Source organism: Ips typographus, linkage group LG1 (genome assembly GCF_016097725.1).
Source record: "Ips typographus isolate SLU linkage group LG1, UJ_Ityp_2.0, whole genome shotgun sequence".
Classification (NCBI taxonomy): Eukaryota; Metazoa; Arthropoda; class Insecta; order Coleoptera; family Curculionidae; genus Ips; species Ips typographus.
In genome coordinates this window covers 24197769-24218881 of record NC_138422.1, presented here as the reverse complement: position 1 = coordinate 24218881, position 21113 = coordinate 24197769, and the positions used below count along the sequence as shown (strand labels likewise).

At 37.2% G+C, this 21113-nt stretch overlaps 1 protein-coding gene across 2 annotated transcripts in view; it reads left to right on the top strand.

The window, feature by feature from the left end:
• uif (sushi, von Willebrand factor type A, EGF and pentraxin domain-containing protein uif) overlaps nucleotides 1–21113 on the top strand; it is a 64368-nt gene that overhangs the window by 21738 nt on the left and 21517 nt on the right. For both annotated transcript variants that reach the window (XM_081991441.1, XM_081991351.1), the window contains exons 3-20: nucleotides 2702–2783; nucleotides 10330–10517; nucleotides 12513–13431; nucleotides 13488–13700; nucleotides 13840–13976; nucleotides 14037–14215; nucleotides 14269–14452; nucleotides 15635–15824; nucleotides 15879–16251; nucleotides 16312–16623; nucleotides 16813–17248; nucleotides 17310–17492; nucleotides 17545–17734; nucleotides 17787–18016; nucleotides 18428–18889; nucleotides 20259–20513; nucleotides 20573–20811; nucleotides 20863–21076. In XM_081991441.1, the coding sequence (XP_081847567.1) occupies nucleotides 2702–2783; nucleotides 10330–10517; nucleotides 12513–13431; nucleotides 13488–13700; nucleotides 13840–13976; nucleotides 14037–14215; nucleotides 14269–14452; nucleotides 15635–15824; nucleotides 15879–16251; nucleotides 16312–16623; nucleotides 16813–17248; nucleotides 17310–17492; nucleotides 17545–17734; nucleotides 17787–18016; nucleotides 18428–18889; nucleotides 20259–20513; nucleotides 20573–20811; nucleotides 20863–21076 (4986 nt within the window). The remainder of the gene's footprint in view (nucleotides 1–2701; nucleotides 2784–10329; nucleotides 10518–12512; nucleotides 13432–13487; nucleotides 13701–13839; nucleotides 13977–14036; nucleotides 14216–14268; nucleotides 14453–15634; nucleotides 15825–15878; nucleotides 16252–16311; nucleotides 16624–16812; nucleotides 17249–17309; nucleotides 17493–17544; nucleotides 17735–17786; nucleotides 18017–18427; nucleotides 18890–20258; nucleotides 20514–20572; nucleotides 20812–20862; nucleotides 21077–21113) is intronic.

The window sequence follows — 21113 nt, the reverse complement described above, 5'->3', positions numbered from 1 at the left end:
AGAACTAGTGATTTGGCCTAAGGGATTTTATTAAGCCCCTAGTTGGCAGAGGTTAATACATTGTCTGTTGGGAAGATTGTGTGTTTATACTTTGAAATAAATTCCGGAACCGACACCAGGAGGCATCAGACAAGGTGACAGCCTTAGCCCATTTCTGTTCAATCTCTTAATGGACCGAATCATAGAGAAAGTGTCCACAATATGGGATACCAAATGAGACAGAATGAAAGAATCAGCATGGTATGCTACGCCGATGATGCAGCTATTTTCGCGGAAATGAAGGACGATCTATAGAGACAACTATACAAATTCTGCCAGGTCTAGCAGGTATAGATAATATGGGCGAACGAATACATGCGAAAGGATAGCAAGGTCAGGATTTATAAGACTTGTAACAGGCCAATCATGACATACGGAATAGAAACCAGAGAAGAAACCAACAAAACAAAAAGAATACTTCGAGTAGCCGAAATGAAACCGCTCAGGACTATAATGGGGAAAACAAGAATAGACCGAATTAGGAACACTGACATTAGGGAACAATGTGGGGTGCAAGACAGGGGAGACAAAGAAAAAGATATTGGTACGCTCACGTGAGAAGAATGCCACGCATCCCACTTGAAGAGAAACCAATAGGGAAAAGAGCACCCGGAAGAATGGAAGGACATCTGACAGTCCACCTCCCAGGAAGTGATCCAGAGGAAACTGCAAAAGAGATCGCGAGATCTTAAATATGAATAAGAAGAAGAAGACATTACGAAACGTAAACTCCATCCAAAGACCACAAATCTAGACAAAATAGTGAAGCTGTTACGTAATAAAAAAAATGACTGAAATTAGTTTGTCTGGACAGTATAATAATAATTAATCTCAGCTAGGTTATTAGCTTTTAATTTGAGATCAAGTACCACCAAGGTCCAGTAGAAGGTTAATGTTATAGGAAAGCATTTTTATGTAACCTTATTTATGCAAAACGTTAGATTTACGCAGTTGGGTGTGCAGCATTAGTAAAATAAAAAAATAAACGGAATTGCAATATAATATGAAATTATTTCTTACTTTCATACTTTCTTATTTAAACCGTATAATTGGTGACATTATTTTCGGTTCTCCAAATTGGTCTCGAATATCAATAATAAGCTTTGTGAAGAAATCATGTATTTTATTTTGTTCCACCAATGTTTGGTTTCTTTTTCAATTATAGCATTAGGAATTTATGAAGGTTCTGTTCTGAGGAATTACTGATTGATGAGACAGATAAAGGATATCCTTTATTATCGTTTAAATGATCATTCCACTTCTATAGGTTTTCATCTTAGAATATTAATTCCTCCCAAATATATTTTGCAAGAAAGCAATCTTTTAAAAATGTGTACTATGGTAATGCAGGGAAAGTATTATCTTGATCGGCAGACTGACACATGTCATAAACGAAGTTTTTTTCCATCTTCGTCTGAAACATTGATTATCTCTCCTTATCCTTGGATTGTTATGTATAATTTTGAAATTTCCATATAACTGTAAACATACATTTAGTAAGTAAGTAAATCTAAACACAAAAATGTTACTGTAATAACTGAGAAAACAAAAATTTTAAAAAGCTCTGTCATCATATGTTTTGTTTATTTTTGATTTTTATTTGGACAATTGGTCTTCTCAAAATCTTGTTCCATTTTTAAATTTAAACAAAAAATACCTAATAATTTACCAATTTGGATATGATTGGTTTTGTTGAATAGTTTCTCATTTTCTGAATGTTAAGGTCAATGAAACCCTGTCGGTTTTTGTTAGTTTATTATTTTATTTCACTCACACAGAGATCAGAGACATTATTGCCAGATATTAAGAATATTCGTGTGATGTCTCACGTAAGTACACTTTATTGTGTATTACACTTGATTACAAATGATTTTTAAAACAACGAAACATTTAATAAAATTTGATTATAGCAGCATGTTAAATATATGGTTTTTAAACAAATTTTGGTACTATTTTGACTATAATTGCAGACGAAATAATCGTGTTTGAAATGATTTTCAACTCACGTAGTTTATAATTTAGGAAACGTTTATTGTTGTATTATCGCATTTAATACACCAGCTATTTATTACCAAATCGTGTTGCCAATAAAAGGTGTAATTAGTATCAGTCAAATATACAGGTGTGATAAAAGAAAACCATGTAACTGACAGAGAAACATTGATAATAACATGCGCGAAACAAAGACAGAAAACTTAATAAAATATTTAGTGGGCGAAAACTTTGGGGCAATGTTGCCAGAAGCTTATCTGACTTCATCCACTGGATTAGTTATATAATTTTGTTGTTGGAGTATTGGTACTAACTTTTTAAACAAATGTACACAGAAACTGTACTGAACACAAATATCAAAATAATTGTTCTAGTGAGAAAGTTAATTTTCCAAGTAATCTAGTCGATGAATTCAGAGACACGTTTGACAACATTGCAACAAAATTGAACTTCCTGTCTTTGTCTCGCGCATGCAATTATCAATGTTTCTCTGTCAGTTACATGGTTTTCCTAGGTTGCTTTATAACGTCTTTAATGCAAAAAAATTGGTATTCCAAACGAATTGCCACTATTTCGGCAATAATACTCTCCCTCAATTATAATATTAAAACCATTAACAATGTAATAACAGGTTCACAAATCTAATGCTCTGATGTATTTTATATTGCAGGCTGGGAATTGCGAGGATTGCATTGTTACAAATTCTTCAATATCAGACATTCATGGGAAAAGGCTGCCGAGTTATGTAGGAGGTAAGTTGTGTCAGTGTTACACTGTTACATATATCGCACCAATTGTAACCAAAACATTCACACGCCGTACTATGATGGTTATTGCATACTAAAGAAGATTAGGAAGTTTGTTTTAAGGTAAAATTTGTTGCTCGGTTTACAATCGTTATTTACGTGTAGAGGGCCGAAAGAAGAAGATTACGCCCACGGACGAAGTTTTTACTCGTCCTGTGGTACGTAAAACGTTTTACGCACAAATGAGATACTTTAAATGCATTTAATTAAAGCTAATTAATTTAGTACCAGTGAAATTTATCACTAAACAATCGTCAGACCATAGTAATCATAAACTTGTTTGTCAATAAAATCATTCAAACGAAATCTCTCAAGATCTTGGTGATATCCTAAATTTGATAAATTTTGGCATCATTTTAGCTAAAGTATCATCTGAAGCAGATGAATCTTTGTAGAATTTACTGCCAGAAAAGTCAAAAGAACGTTATAAAGTATAATTGAATTGCTTGAAAGCATAGATGTCTATAACTACAACACTATAACCGAAACAGTCTTGTTAGCGTATTGTAATGAAATAGTTTATTGTTATTTTAAATGCACTTCAATTTATGTGTACAATTGTTAAAAGACAGTATCATCAAGTTTCTTGTTGAAGCACACAGCAAAAGAATGCAGCATGAGTTATTTTCACTTTACAGCTCGTCGCCAACGGGCGGTAAAGATGTTTTTCCATCTAATAACTAAACCGTAAAAGTATACATTTTCAGTTCATTTGTGCGTAAAAAGTAAAAAGCGCATCCAACAATATTTTAATGAATTACTGAAATTCAGATTGCCCAAGCTTTTCCGCGCTTTTTGTGGGTGAAATATTGTTTGAAACCCATGCATTTTAGCAATCGATGTCCTTATTCCATTGTCTGTTTAGCCTACAGGCTGTTTCGGTTGGGAAAGACTCCTGATTGAATTTTTTATAATTAGATATACACGGTTTTCTCAATGAAACTGCGTGGGTCCAAAAAATGATGAAGGTATACGTTTATGGCAATTGTCAGATATTTTCTGGCAATGGCAGATAATTTTTAACAATGCCAGATTCTAATATTGCCAGAATATCTAATCTAATATTTTGGCAATACTAGTTAGTTTCTAATATTGCCAGAAGGTTTCTAACATAGCAATTTATCTTTTGGCCAATGCCAGATAGTTTCTAATAATTCCAGTTAGTTTCTGGAATTGCCAAAGGTTCTAACATTGGCAGATAGTTTGTAGCATTTTCAGATATTTTGTAATAATGCCAGGTAGTTTCTAACTTTTTCAGATAATTTCTAACAATGCCAGATAGTTTCTAATAATTTCAGTTAGTTTATGGCAAATATCAGATATTTTCTGGCATTGCCAGATAGTTTCTAACATAGCCATTTATTTTCTGGCGATGCCAGATAGTTTCTGGCAATGGCAGATAAATTTTTAACAATGCCAGATAGTTTATAACATAGCCATTTATCTTTTGGCCATGCCAGATAGATTTTGGCAATGTCAGATAGTTTCCAATAATGCCAATTAGTATCTGGAATTGCCAGATGGTTTCCTGCATTACCAAATAGTTTTAAGTATTGTCAGATAGGTTCTAACAATGCCAGGTAGTTTCTAACAATTTCAATTAGTCTATGCCAATTGTCAGATATTTTCTGGCATTGCCAGAGAGTGTCTAATATAACCATTTATTATCTGGTAATGGCAGATAATTTCTAAAAATGCCAGATAGTTTCTAATATTGCCAGATAATTTCTAACAATACAAAATAGTTTCTGGCAGTTCCATATAGTTTATAACGCCAAATAGTTGTTGGCACTGCCTGATAGTTTTTAACAATGCCAGATAGTTTCTGGCATAGATCGGTAAAATTAAGTTGGTTATTGGTAAAAACCTTACGTTGAGAGGCAAATTTTGCAAAAAAACACGTTGGGCACCAAAAATTTGTTTCGTAGAAAATCCACGTTAAGCGGCAAAATTGTATTTGACTTGTTGGAAAAACACGTTAATGCCAGAATCACATTGATTGTGTGAAAAAAAAAATACAAAATTCCACATTTTCAAATCTGTTAACGCTTCACAGCATTCTTTTGCACTATACGAAGCATCTTCTATTTTACTTCTTCGAGAAAATTATAATAATTTATTAGCTTAGTCTAAAAATGTTTTCTTTTTATTTGAAGATTTTTTGCAGCTTTATCGGATTTTCTTTATGATTGTAAAAATGTACTTTTTGTCTCTTTTGCTCTTGAGAAGTCTGTACGTTTGTGCCACATTAAGAAAATCTGCATTTTACAGTTTGATCGTGGGATAACATGGCACCAATTAATTTACTATTGAAATGTAATTCTATTGAAAAATACAAAACTATAGATTTAATTAGGTGATGAATAATTCAAGAATAATATGATTTACCATAAATCTGGCTTAGAAACCAACCTTCTCCAGCTCTTTCTCTCTGTGGTCTTAATTCAAAAATTATAGTCAAACCATCCATCAAACCAATCCATCTGATATTAAATTTTCTTATGTATTGGACTATTAATATTTTAGATAAATACAACATATTGGCCACATCAAGTAGCTAATATACTAATCAAACTAAAAAAGCGCAAATAGTGTTGGTAATTATGTTCTTAATGTGTTACCACTAGTGAGTGTAGAAACTATTTAGATGAAATAGAAGAATCTGATTCTAGAAGATGTAATGAGCGAAAAAATAATATGCTTCCCTGGAATATCTCTAATCTTGATTGCCATTAACTATTTTGGTATGTAGAACAATGTAGACAATAACTTATTCTAAAAATCTTGCTGTAACTCTCTTTTAAACAATTGGTTTAAACCTAAATTTGAATAATTCAATCTCGAAGACTTTGGAAAAGTACACTCTACTTCCATAAAAGCTTCCAAAGACAGTTTTTTGGTTAATAATTTTTGCTTAGCATCAGTTTTATGAAGTTTCCGTTTTTTTAATGGGTTTTGCAAGATTTTCCTAATTTACCAAATAACAACTAGTCGAATAAACATAAGATGCGCTATTTTTTCTGCAAACTTAACGCGACAGCATGAAACCTGCCCATATTAGCGCAGTCCAAACGAGGCCTATCGTTTCCAATAAAAAAAGAAAACGCAGGTCGCAGGTACGCGAAACAAATAGAAAGTAAATTTTCCGGATCCGGGCGATCGACGGAAAAGAAACTTGAGTTGTTTGTGTGTATCGGTTAAATGGACGCGGGTATTGCCCGATGACCAACAATGCTGGTTTCGCACGTACCCGGTTATCTTCAGTCCACTTTCGATGTAATGTGGTAGAATACCAGGGTGAGTGTAAAGCTTCCTTTAAAAACCGGCAAAAAACGGATGCACCTGTTTTAAAACCACAAATTGCAGCCTTATGCTACAATAGGAAATTAGTTATAACAGTTGAAGAAGAAAGCTCGTATGTAAGATTTTTACAGGGGATTGCAAAAAACGTAATATTTCCACCAGTTCCAAGTTATCAAATACATTTTGAGGATGTATGGATGCAATATTGGATTTTTCAAAACACTTTAAGTAAATACATCGAGTAGTTCAACTTACTTGTGGTTCAGTTTTAAATGTCAATAATTCACCAATCCATAGCCAATTAAAAAATAAGTTGACACTCATTATGTCATTTTCCTGAAAAGTGCTTCTTAAGGAAAATACAGTCCTTCAAATTTCTGTTTATAAAATCGTTTTTTTTGTTATAACTGTCAGACCGTTGGAGCAATATTGATCAAATTTGGAACAAGCACTTTATTACACGTTATTACGGTCAAAGACCCAAAACTAACCCAACCCAACTTAAAAATTGTCTTGGAAACGGAAAATTCACTTAAGAAGTTTAAAAAATATTATTGTAGCCAGTTTTCATAGTTTCCAGACAAACTAAAAGAATTTAGTTTTGAAAATTGAATTAGAAAAGATAAAAATTTCAGAAGCTTAAAAATTGTATTTGTAACCAGTTTTCATGCAAATCGAGAGACTTTAATACTAAAAATTGACTTGTAGACATAAAAACTACTTTTTCAAGAATTTGTTACTACAAATTCATACATTTAAACCTTAAAAATTGACTTGAACACCAAAATGTGACTGAACTAATGAAAAGTGACATCAGAAGCTTAAAATTTGCATTTGAAGTAAGTTTTCATAATTATACAAATTTCAATATTTTAGTCTTGAAAATAGTCTTAGATGCAGGACATTGACATTAGATTCATGGAAATTGTCTTGAAAACTAACTTTTCGTGCTTTTTATTTTATTTTTTTCATTTTCTTCGAATTCTGGACTATTTTTAGTGCTTCAAAACTGCTTTCAGCTTGGAAGTTAGCTTTCACCAAGTTATTGACATAGCAAACTTAAAAAACAATTTTTATATTCTTCATAGACTTAAAATAGCATTTTAAGCTTTGTTACTATTAAATCGACTTCTAGACACCTCAGTGCTAAAAATTCGGGTATTTCTTAATAAACTAGACTGTTTTTAGTGTTTTAAGGCTGTTTTCAGTGCCTCAAATCGAGTTTCAAGACTATCTTTACAAAGTTTTTGACTTATCAGGCGTAAAAGCCAGTGTGTCCATTGACCATAGTCTTGAAAATGTTATTTCAAGCTTCTTCACTATTAAATTGACTTCTACACTCATAGGTGCAATAAATTGTAGCATCTCTAAAAAAATCAGACTGTTTTTAGTGCTTTTTAAGACTGAAAAATCGAGTTTAAGCGTATTTCCAAAAATCAAGTTTCTTCAGTAATAAAAGTAAAAAATTTTGGTACCAAATGCTACAATAACAGTCTTGAAAACTCTTGAGAAATAAAATGTCCGAAAATTTAACTTATTTCTAGACTTGTTGTCCAGTCCAGAAAATTGAGTTGTACACCAATTAAAGTCTTGAAAATATACTTTTGGACTCTTTAGTCCTAGTAAAGTCAGTTCTAGCATTAAAAGTCAACTTTTATATTATTTTTAGTAGTAAAAAATGAGTTTCATGCACAATACAATCTTTGTCTTGGTTTCCGGACTTTTTTTAATTCTTGAATGCCAGTTTCAGACACTCAACCAGGATGGCAGTCTGAGAAAGCGAATCATAAGACCATTCCTAGTAGTAAAAAAGTTTTTAGACTATTCAGTACAAATTTGGACTTTCACAAGTCTTAGATGTTCAATTTTAAACTATAAAACGATTTTTTAAATTGAAATTTGGAGGACTGTATCTTCCTTAGGAAACGTTTTTCAGAAAAATGACACAATGCAAGTCAACTTATTTTTTGATCAGTTATCAAATGGTGAATTATTGACACTTAAAACTGGACCACCTTGTATAAAGGTCACTGCTAAATAATATGTTCTTGCACATAATCACACTATTGTGACAAAGCACAGATTTGACAACATAAAATGCTTCTTGAGACATGAATGCGCTAGTTCATACACTTTTCACCGTCTACAATGCTGCTGAACCATAATATTCCATGGAGAAAAGCAGGGGACCAGGAATACCAACTTTTCTGCATCTTTAGGAAATAGATATCTTAAAGTTTCTAGAGGATCAAAAGACAATTTAAAGGGTTAGGGGGGAGGGTGTTGGTGTGGTTTCAATTTTGCCATCCGACCGTTTCAGAGATCCCAATGGTGAGGATCGAATTTGAATTACCCTGTAATCTAATCATTGCGAAACTGGACATCATCAAATGCAGGCAATATAAAATATTTCCTCAAAGTCTGGCTGGGTCTAGAGGAAACCATCTTTCAGACGCAGATCATGATAGAGTGAACAAGCACACTTAGCGTAAAAAAACTGGAAAGACATTATATTGTCTAACATAAATACTTAATATCAAATTTCAATTTTTAGTGCAACCATTTTCCCTCTTTTGAGTCGATAATCCCAACAAACGAAAGTAAATAAGTAACTCTCCTCAACCAACTCTAAAACATATCTCCTACTACTACCGAATTTTGTTATAATTGTTGTAAGTACTTACAATATACTATAAGAATCTATCATTTTTCTTATCTGTAAGTACTTACAATATACTATAAGAAAGTCGAAATTTTGCTCAATGACAAATATTAGAAACATAACCAGTTTCTTCACATTTCTTTATTAGTAGTAGTAGTAATAATGCGGGGGGACCCCCCCACCTTCCTACCCCTGACCTACGCCATCCAGACGTCCCGTCTTCGTGAAAAAGGCAAAGATCCGTCCCACTCCAAGGAAGACAGTTCCCTGCAGGAGAGTGTGGAGGCCCCAAGAAAGCGCCTCCTGATAGACGACCAGCGATGGCAGACTCCTAATAGGTGATATGATGTTTCCTCCGCCGTTCCACATTGCGAACAAACAAGGCTACCACCAATTCCTAGTAGATGCAAATCAGTCTGTTGCCCATCATGGCACTACAAAGTGCCTTTAGGACCGCCTGACTGTCGGAGCAGGTCTCGATCACTCCCTCTCGTCCTTCTGTAACTTCCTTGCTTGTGGCGCCCTCGAGGATTGCAAACAATTCCGCCTGAAAGATGGTCGTCCAACCCCCCAGCGAAAAAAATGCCTCCTTGTTGGTGTTTTGTCGGTACACTCCCGCCCCGGACCATCCCGTATTGGGAGACTTTGAGCCGTCGGTGTATCAGCTTTGCACCCCTTCTCGATTAGTCACTATCCCAACTTTCCCTGGTTGGAATTTCTACCTTAAACTTTCTTTCGAACCTAAGTCTTACGTCAGGTGCGACCACCTTTGCTCCCAGGATTGGAATATGCTGGAATCCTCTGCAGCGCCCTCAGTGCGTATCCACCGAGGTAACTCAGGAAGGCCCAGAAGAACGTTTAATGCGAAACTCGGTGTTGTCTTCATTGCGCCGGTTATTGCCATACAGGCCTTCTCCACCGCCGGCCACCAGACCAAGGAACCATAACAAATTTCTTTATAAGTGCTATACAGAGTGAATTCTGACAGTAATATCGAACACGTCTACTGAAAACAAACAGGACAACCCTATCCATCTAAAGGATATATGTTTCTATTAGACATACAATGCAAAAAAATACGACCCCATTGTCGTTCGATGCTTATCGACCTTCTTCTAGACGCGAACATTCAAATCGACTGCTCACGACTTCTTCGTAACCAACAACTTGTTATTAGATTAAAAGGTGCGCCAGTTTTTTGCCCGACCTTATTTCTTGTTAAATCATATAATAATCTAGTAGCAACACTCCTCCAATATGGAGTTTGATCTTTTGTCAATGTGCGCATTGAAAGCACCCATTTAGGAAAAGAGCGCAAATTACTCACAAGGCGTTGTGTATATGTATCTCTCAACAACTACCTAATCTTTTCCGCCTGAACGTTGAGCTGTAAGCTTATTAAGCAACTAGGTATATTATTAAAGTTAATACGGCGTTAAGGTATCCGCGCTATTTCCTTGTTGCTTCAGTCCGAAGCTTGTACTAATTTTAGTAGAACGCAATTTCATAGAAATCATGTTTTTGCAGGTATGGAAGCGACCTGATGGCGGTGGAATCCTATGCGGAAAACAATCTGACAGCCAGTATAGCCAATAGTTCCGGGTCTGTAGATCGGAGAGGTCTCGATCACTATTGGTTGGGGTTGGCATCACTCGATGACCTTCGAACGAACACTTTAGAATCTGCTGCTGGTACTTTGGTGTCCCAATACTCAGGTTAGTATTATTAGTTGTTTGTAAGTTGCTACAACACTAAAATTAGTTGTGTTTTGGAGTTTATGGTATTGTATCTACACCTGCAAAGGAATTTCCCAAAAATGCATAGACAGTGATTGTAGAGAGGAACTAGTGCAATATTGTTTGTCTCTTTAAAGCACTTCTTCTAGTGTGTCCTATCAGTTATCTGAATTTTCATCGGATATGGATACAGCATCTAGGTTGTCTGTTATAAGAGAGCTTAACTATTTCAATTTTTTTTTTTTTTTTTTATTCGTTTGCGTGTTGAGTACGGCGACTTTTTTGTATTTGTATGTTTAGTCCCATTTCTCTGCTAGCGTTTATAACCCAGTTGTTGAAGGTCCTCCATGATTTCCGCCATAATAACCGTATCATCTGCATTTCTGAAGTTATGTATAGGAAGTCCATTGATCTTAATACCTTAATGCCAGTCTCCAATGCTTTCTTGAAAATAAAATTCGAAAACTAATTGAATAAAAGAGGACACAAGGTGCAGCCGTGGCGTAGGCATCTCCACATTGTTACAGGACAGGTTGAGTCAGATTTGGCAGTACAGGTTTCTTATGATTTGGAGATCTCTCTGATCAATTCCCACTCTTTTCAGTGCTTCAATGAGTTTTACATGTTGAACAGGATTCTAAAACCAAACTGCGTTCTATCAAAATTGAGTTTGCATCTCGTTCTTATTCTTGCTTGTATCACTTTTCAGGAAGGTCTTCAGCAGGTGAATCATGATGATAAAGTCTGTATTCCTCAGACCTTTTTGAGTGTTACTTTCTTACTTTTTAGGTATTGGGTTAAATTGGACAGTACCCTACTCATCGGGGCCAAACATCATAGATAATGTTAGCAAGTTGTTAGAAAGAACATGCCATTCATTATGAAACATGCCAACATCCATTTGCTTTAGAGAATGAATAAGTAAGCTTTGATGATGAGTTTGTTGAATTTAGTTCTTCTAATTCTCCAACCATGGTACAGAATAGTTCAAACTGTACTATAAGATATCTGATAATACACGAGCATTAGCTTCTCCACTCCTTTAACCCCTAACAGAACATATATCAAATTTCTTGGGTATTCTAGAGTAGTCTTGGTTATTTTAGAATTTTTTACTAACTTGACTATCTTAGTATAATAAAAATTGTTTTCACTTTTCAATTTCAAAGACACCAAGTCATGGAAACTTCACAGAAACGCTCTCTTAAACGTGCGCGTACACTGTCTTCTGCTGCTATTTTGAAACTGCGCAATGGCCATAATTATGTGGTCCAGTTTTAAATGTCAATAATTCACCATTCCATAGCTCATCCAAACTTAAGTTGACATGTATTACGTCATACTAGAGGCCTAGGCGTCATAGTTTTCAGATAAATTGAATGACTAGATAGTATTAAAAATTGACTTCTTGACTACAAACATGAACAATTTATCCGTAACATACACATTGCTCAATATTGTTACAATTTTCCCGTGGGTTCACACAAAGTCAATTTAAGTCAACAATTAGTAAATTTATTTACACTTTAAAACACTCCGTACAATAATTAATTCAGCTACTAAAAACACTACTACAATTGCACAATTATTCCGCTATTTAAACTTTACCGCGTTCCCAAATTAACTACTACACTACACTACTACGCCGTCGTCGACACCGCTTCTTTTATATTCGCAAACCACGTTCTAGAATGACCGCAAAACGCTTCGCGATTTGCCTCGAATATCAAAGATGCTTCCAGGTGTCGCTTCCTAACTGTGGCCTACTAGATATTGCGGCGCTTCGATTCCATCCCGAATCGAGTATAGTAGGCCCAAACCGTAACAATATGAATAATGACAAAATATAGTTTTTAAAATCCCTTACTCTCTAATTTGTAGAAAAAATTAGAACTTGTGTTTATTTGTTGTGTAGTTAACTTATTTATAAATAAGGTCAATAAAACGATGTAACTAAAGTGATTTTTTTTTCAGGATTTTGGTCGTTAAAACAACCAGAACCCGACGCAGGCGAATGTGTGGACGTCTCCATCACCGAAGAAAGCCAGTCATGGGAATTAACAACCTGCGAGTCCCTCCTCCCGTTCATGTGCCGAGCCAAAGCATGCCCTACCGGTTCCTTCCATTGTTCTAACGGCGCTTGCATCAACGAAAAATTCAAATGCGACAAACAAGATGATTGTGGCGACAACAGCGACGAATTGGACTGCGCCCAAAACTGCAATTTTTACCTGGCCAGTAGCGGAGACGTTGTCGAATCACCTTACTATCCCCACAAGTACGCTCCTCTCACTAATTGTAAGTGGACCTTAGAAGGTCCGCAAGGACACAACATTCTGCTACAATTCCAAGAGTTTGAGACTGAGAAAACGTTTGATACGGTACAGATTTTGGTGGGCGGACGCACTGAAGACACTTCAGTCAATCTGGCTACTTTATCTGGCAAACAAGACTTGGCTAACAGATCGTTTGTGTCAGCGTCCAATTTTATGATCGTCAAGTTCAGTACTGACGCTTCTGTGGAGAAAAAAGGTTTTAGAGCATCATGGAAAACCGAACCGCAAGTATGTGGAGGAAACTTAAGAGCTACACCTCAAGGACAGGTGTTGAAATCACCAGGCTACCCCGAACAATACCCAGGAGGACTGGAGTGTTTGTATATTATCCGCGCTCAAGGTGGAAGAATAATCACCCTGGAGGTGGATGATTTGGATTTGGATGAAGGAAGAGACTACGTGTTTGTCAGAGACGGAGATTCACCCAGAAGTCAACTGATTGCCAGGCTGACTGGAGGTTTAGAAGGAAACCAAAGGATTGTTATGTCTACCAAAAGCGATTTGTACGTCTACTTCAAAACTAGTTTAGGCGATTCAAAGAGAGGATTTAGAATCAGGTATTCAAGTTTTTCTTCAGTGTAGTATTTTTGTTCTAAAGTAAGAAAACTTTCAGATATACTCAAGGATGTAAAGCGACCATTGTGACCAGGAATGGTACCATCACCTCACCAGCCTATGGGTTAGCTAACTATCCAAGCAACCAGGAATGTTTGTATAAAATCAGGAATCCAGTAGGAGGAGCTTTGTCTCTTAATTTTGATGACTTTGATGTGGACAAATCAGATTTTGTTCAGATCTTTGACGGTTCAACCACTAGCGGTTTAAGGTAAGAAATGAAGTTGTTCAGTCTATTTTTAAGAAAACAAAAAATGAATTTTGACATGGTTTACACTGTTATATAGGTCTTAATTGTATAAACCGTCTGATATTGCCTTGAAATCACCACTTTAACTATTTATCTACAGGTTACATCCAGGTAACGGATTTACTGAAACCGCCAGACCAAAAATCACCTTAACTGCTTCTAGTGGTGAAATGCTGCTCCGATTCACCACTGATCCTCTGCATAACAAGAAAGGATGGCAAGCCACTTTTTCAGCAGGTACTAAACACTTTGAAACACTTTTTTAGAAAGTGTTTAATGGATTTATCTGGATTACAGACTGTCCTTTACTACAACCTGGAGCTGGCGCTTTGGCATCCAGTCGTGACACCGCTTTCGGAACTATAATAACCTTCAGCTGTCCAGCTGGACAAGAATTTGCGACTGGTCGTAACCGTCTGACCACCCAGTGCATGCCTGGTGGTAACTGGTCAATTAGTTACATCCCAAAATGCCAGGTTGGACCTTTATTAACCTTAAATGCTCAGAAATTTCAGTCTTTGATTACTAGGAAGTGTATTGTGGACCAGTACCACAAATTGATAACGGGTTTTCCATTGGTTCTACTAACGTAACCTACAAAGGACAGGCTATGTATCAGTGTTACGCTGGGTTCGCTTTTCCTTCAGGACAACCAATTGAGAAGATATCCTGTTTGGCTGATGGGAAATGGGAGAAGAAACCTAATTGTTTGGGTAAGAACCTACCAATACTGATAAAATAAGTACTATTGATGAAAAATGGTTTATACTTCAAATACCCATCAATTACTTGTGTAAAGTAGTTTTACATTTGTTGGCAATCTTGTTTTAGTCTTCGGAAAAGAACTCCTTTATGACGCCCTTGAAGGCAAAATGTCCCTCTTAGATTTTCGTAGAAAGTTCTCCCTTAACATTTTCCTGTATTTTGCCATGTGGCCGAGTTACAATTGAAGCTTCTATAATAGCTAACTATTTAGAGCTGCGGTCTCAAAAATAAGAATCGCCCTGATGATTGCCAACCTTCGAAACGGAGACGGCACCTGAAGAAGAAGAATTGGAGCTTCAGGACACTTTGCCCCCATTAAACATTCCTATGCAAATATCTCCTTTCTGAGGCCCTAAAGGACAAAATGTCTCTTTAAGGTTTTGATAGAGAATTAACGGTACAGCTTTCCTCTTTAGGTTTTTGCTGAATTCTGTCAAGAGAGAAAAACCTAAAACAACTTCTCTTACTCGTGTGCTCCTGGTAGAACATCCAATTTTTACATTTTAAACTTTAAAATTTTGTTGCTCCTGACACCTCAATCATCTATCAAATATTATCAAGGACACTTAAAACACCTTCTTTTACTCCTGTGCGAAATCCAATTTTTACAGAAATTCGAGAATTTTAGTAGGAGAGCAAAAAAGCAAGATGGTAAATTTTTGTTACTTCTGATATTCCAATCATTTACTAAATAGTCAAGAAATCTTTTCTTACCCCTTTTTTTAATGAAGAAAATCCAATTTTTACGGAAAATCGAGACTTGTGAGAGCAGAAATGAAAGAAGGTAAAAATTCGATTACTCCTGGTAGCAGACACATTCAACAAATTGTCAAAAAAACTTAAAATACCTTCTCTTACTCCTGGTAGAAAATCCAATTTTTACGAAAAATCGAGACTTGTGAGAGCAGAAATGAAAGAAGGTAAAAATTCGATTACTCCTGGTAGCAGACACATTCAACAAATTGTCAAAAAAACTTAAAATACCTTCTCTTACTCCTGGTAGAAAATCCAATTTTTACACAAAATCGAAAATGGTATTAGAAGAGCATAGATGCAAGGAGGTCAAGAAAATGAACTCTACTGAATTATGTAATGTTTTTCTATATCTATAATAATTTTGAATGTTCCAGCATCACAGTGCGCCTCTCTCCCTGAAGTACCCCACGCAAACATGACTATCCTAAACGGTTTAGGACGCACTTACGGTACCATCATCCGTTACGAATGTGAACCAGGCTACATCCGTAGCGGACCTCCAGTAATTTTGTGTATGAGCAACGGAACCTGGAGTGGAGAAGTTCCTGTTTGTTCTCGGGCCAAGTGAGATAACTTTTACTGTCTTAAGTCTCCTCCACTTATAATAATCTACTTCAGGTGTCCAGTTCTTCCCGAAATTGCTAACGGAATTATAACCGACTCTAAGCGCACTTACTACTACACTGATGAAGCCAGAGTGCAATGCTTCAAAGGTTTCAAACTGATTGGAAATGGAATTTTGAAATGCGGAGAAAACCAAACGTTTAACAACCCGCCTAGGTGTGAAGACATTAATGAGTGCATTAGCAGTCAGTGTGATGTCGCATCTACTGAATGTGTGAACGCTCCAGGATCATTCCAGTGTAAATGCAAGAAAGGCTTTACTCCTACAACTGAGTGTAGACCTGTAGCTGATCTGGGACTCAGCAATGGAGGTATTCCCGATGAGTCTATCACGGTATCCGGTAGCGAAGATGGTTATGATAAAACTGTAAGTTTTCCTCTTATAGATTAGTTTAGTTAACTTGTTTAACTGGTCTTTTTACTAAAGATGGTAAGACTGAATAACCCAGCTGGTTGGTGTGGCAACGCCATCGATGCTGGTTCTAACTGGGTGATGGTGGATCTCAGAGCTCCAACCATCATCAGAGGCTTCAGGACCATGGCCGTTACCAGGTTGAATGATGGCACTGCCTTTACTTCAGCGGTCCGAATCCAGTATACGGACGAATTGACTGATGTCTTTAAGGACTACAGAAATCCAGACGGTCTTGCTGTTGAGTTTACTATTGAGAAACCAACGTTGAGCATTTTGAATTTGCCAGTGCCGATCGAAGCTCGATATGTGAAGTTTAAAATTCAGGTAAGTTCACTTTTTTTACCAGAAAATATGTTATTCTCTATATGATTTGTAATAAGTCTTGTGAATGTGAAGAAAGGTTTACCACCAAAGTCAATTAACTCAATTTAAGCATTGTGTTCTCTCCGTCTAAATTTACTGGCCTTGGACTTGTGTAAAACATTAACACCAACATACGTTTATATTCAACAGGATTATGTAGGCGCACCTTGCCTAAAACTGGAAGTAATGGGCTGTACGCGTCACGAATGCATTGACATCAACGAATGCTCAGTAAACAACGGCGGTTGTCAGCAAAGATGCATCAATACTCCCGGAGACTTTACTTGCTCGTGCAATGTTGGGTTCGAGCTGTACCAAGACAACGGTACCGCCTCCTACTACATCGAATCGTCGGAAAACGGCAAACGAGACGGAGATACCTATCAAATTTCCAAATCTTGCGTGCCTGTCATGTGTCCATCTTTAAACGCTCCTGATAACGGTGTAGTGCTGTCCACTAAAGACAAGTACCACTTTGGAGACTTGGTACGGTTCCAGTGTGACTTTGGCTACGTTATGTCTGGTAGCAGCTCGTTGCTGTGTACTTCTACCGGAGTTTGGAACGGGACAGTACCTGAATGCAAATGTATGTTAATTGTCTAGAGCTCTACAAAGGAAATGAATAATAACTTTGTGGTTTTACGCAGACGCTCAATGTGTCTCACTACCAGATGATAAAAATGAAGGTTTACGGGTGATTAGGAATGACGAGGACAGCGTTCTGGTGCCTTTTAGAGAAAACGTTACTTTGCATTGTGGCAACACTGGACGGCAGTTGAGAAGGACTTCTAGCAGCGGGTTCAGGCAGTGTGTCTATGATCCTAAACCTGGTGGGTCACACTACTTTTTCAGCTGTTCTTGGTGCTTACTGATACTCCGTAGGTTTCCCTGATTATTGGTTGAGCGGAACAATGCCTTCCTGCCCAAGAGTCGACTGTGGAGTACCTCCACCTACACCAGGAGCTGAATACGGACAATTCCTGGACACAAGATACCAGTCGTCGTTCTTTTTCGGGTGTCAGAACACCTTCAAGTTGGCCGGACAAAGTAGCAAGCACGACAACGTGGTCAGGTTAGTTTTCTTCAACTTAATTTACATGAAAATGTACCGATTGGTAAATCAGATGTCAAGCTAATGGAGTTTGGGACTTTGGTGATTTGCGATGCGAAGGACCGGTATGCGAAGACCCCGGCAGGCCACCAGATGGCGTGCAAATATCGCGCAGCTACGAGCAGGGTTCAGAAGTTGCGTTCTCCTGCAGCAGACCTGGTTACATTCCAATTGATAACAGACCAATCACGTGTGTCCGTGAGCCTGAATGTAAAGTAGTACGACCTTTGGGACTAGCTTCAGGTAAGTCCTCAATCAGTTTGTAGGACATCTATTCTTCTTTTTAAATGTGACCATCAGGGCATCAGTTAGAGCAGAATTACTCCAAGCTCCTTTATTTTGATAACAGTAAAGTTCCTGAAATACTTAGCTATATACAGCTTTCAGTTCCTGTTCGGCGCTTCCTCCAGGAAAAGTTTCTAAATTCGAATAATATTTTGCTCCAGGTTAATACCTGAAATAGCCTAGTCTTCCTACTTCGTAAAACGCTTACATTTGACATTCCGGTTTCTCTACACTACACTATTCAGCAATCAAATCAAATAGGCTCTCCTTCAAATTTGTTCTTTATGATACAAACCATGATTACATTTCTCTTAATACAACAACATACTAATGATATGGTTAACTAATTGAAATTATTTCGTCCTACAGGAAGAATTCCAGATTCCGCAATCAACGCAACTAGCGAACGTCCAAACTACGAAGCCAAAAACGTACGACTCAACTCAGTAACTGGATGGTGCGGTAAAGCAAACGGATCCTTTGTCAGCGTGGATTTGGGCAAAGTATACAGACTGAAGGCCATTCTGGTAAAAGGAGTGGTAACCAACGACCTGGTGGGTAGACCCACCGAGATTGGGTTCTTCTACAAACAAGCCGACAACGAAAACTACGTGGTGTTCTTCCCCAACTTTACCTTAACCATGAGATACCCAGGCAACTATGGAGAAGTGTCCATGATTTCCTTGCCAAAATACGTGCAGGCTAGATTTGTTGTTTTGATGATTGTCAAATATATGGATAATGCCTGTTTGAAGTTTGAGCTGATTGGATGTGACGAACCTGAAAAGGAACCACTTCTTGGGTACGATTATGGGTATTCTCCTTGTGTGGGTAAGTTTCATTGGTTTTTCTTATCAACTCTGGTTTAACCGGAGAATAGTTATGACCACTTTCAATTTTTAAGTAGAATTCGTGCCACTGGCGGATCCCCGTTTTGCTGATGAAAGCACAAACACATATACAAAAAAAATGCTCACTTCCAATTCTTCCAAATGCTCCTGAAGCAGCACAGAAGCTTCCAAAAGTCTTTGTAACAGTTTAAAAACTTCTAGAAGCTTTCAAAAAATGTAAAAACAGTCTAAAAGCTTCCCTATACTTCTAGAGCAGTAAGAATCTTCCAATAAATATTTCTAGAACCATCTAAGTCTCCAAATGCCTCTGAAGCAGTCCAGAATCTGCAATATGCTCTTTAAATTGTCCAAAAACCTTCCAAATTCACCTGAAGTAGTCTAAAAAGATTTTAGAAGCTTCTAAAACACGATAAAAACTTCAAAAGCTTCCAAAACAGTGTTTAGAAGCTTTAAAAAATGGCCCTGGAACAGCATAGCAGCTTTCAAAATCTTTTGAAACAGTCTAAAAAGCTTCCAAACGCCCTTCAACTAGTCTCTAGACGTTTTCAAAAGACTTCAAAGCAGTCTTAAAGCTTCCATATGTTTCTAGAACAGCTTAAAAGTATCCAATAGTTTCTAGAAACGCGTAAGACTTTCAATTGCCTCTAAAACAATCCAGAACCTTCAATATGCTTTTTAAGCTGTCCTAAAACCTTCCAAATGCTCCTAAAGTAGTACAAAAAGATTTCAGAAGCCAAAATACTATGAAGATTCCAAAAACTTTCAGAACGGGGTCTAGAAGCTTCCAAATACTGCTGAAACAGCATAGAAGCTTTCAAAAGCTTTTAGAACAGTCTAAAAGCTTCCAAATGCTGTAACCTAGTCCAGAGGCTCTCAAAAGATTTCAGAACAGTCTAAAAACTTCCCTATACTTTCAACAATTATTTCTAGAACCGTCTAAGTTTCCAAATACCTCCAAAGCAGTCCAGAACGTTCAATATGCTCTTTAAACTGTCCAAAAACCTTCCAAATGTACCTGAAGTAGTCTAAAAAAATTGAAAAGCTTCCAAAATATTATAGAAACTCCAAAAGAGTGTCTAGAAGCTTTTAAATGCTGCTGAAAGAGCTTAGAAGCTTCCAAAAGCTTTTAGAACAGTCTAAAGCTTGTGCAAACTGTTGAATCTTTAACAAAGTTAGTTACTTGAAGAATAACTCAAACTCAACTAAATTATATAGAACATATCAACACTTTTGATAACTCAAGCCTCCCCCTTGACACATTTCTAGATCCGCCACTGATTCGAGGAAACATAACATTTATGTTTTAATTTAACGCTCGTGGATAACATTGGGTTAATTTCTATCGATAGATAACGAGACGCCAGTGTTTCAAAACTGCCCCCAACAACCAATTGTGGTGCAAAAAGATGAAAATGGCGGAATCTTGCCCGTCAACTTCACCGAACCTACCGCAGTTGACAACTCTGGAAGCATTGCCAGATTAGAAGTCGAGCCTGCAAACTTTAAGACTCCCATGTACGTGTTTGAGGATATGGTGGTGAAATATGTGGCCTTTGACTATGACGGCAACGTGGCTATTTGCGAAATCAACATCACTGTTCCTGGTAAGATAAGGAAGAGTACAGTCAAAACTGGTTTCTGTATTAACTGATTTGTGGTTCAGATAACACTCCACCGCAACTAAGCTGCCCTCCCAGCTACGTTATCGAACTGGTTGACCGCCAAGATAGTTATCCCGTAAACTTCAATGAAACCCGCAGCAGAATCAACGTCACAGACTCGTCCGGTGATGTACAGCTTACGTTCATTCCTGAAAGGGCGACAATTGCCATTGGGGCTTTTGAAAACGTCACCGTCATCGCTTCTGACAAATACGGCAACAAAGCTTCCTGTCACTACCAGGTATGTCTTTTAAGGCAGTGAAGGAAACCAAGTTATAATAAAAACAAACAGGTATCGGTACAAGCGACGCCTTGTGTGGATTGGGAGCTACGTCCCCCAGTAAATGGGGCTATTAATTGCCTGCCGGGTGACCGAGGCCTGCAGTGCATCGCCACCTGCAAACCTGGATTCCGTTTCACCGACGGTGAACCTGTCAAAACCTTCACGTGTGACAAAAACTCTGCTTGGAAGCCTAGAGGAGTGGTGCCAGACTGCGTTTCTGAAGGTAGGTTTAGTGCTTAATCTAACTTTAGAATAAATTT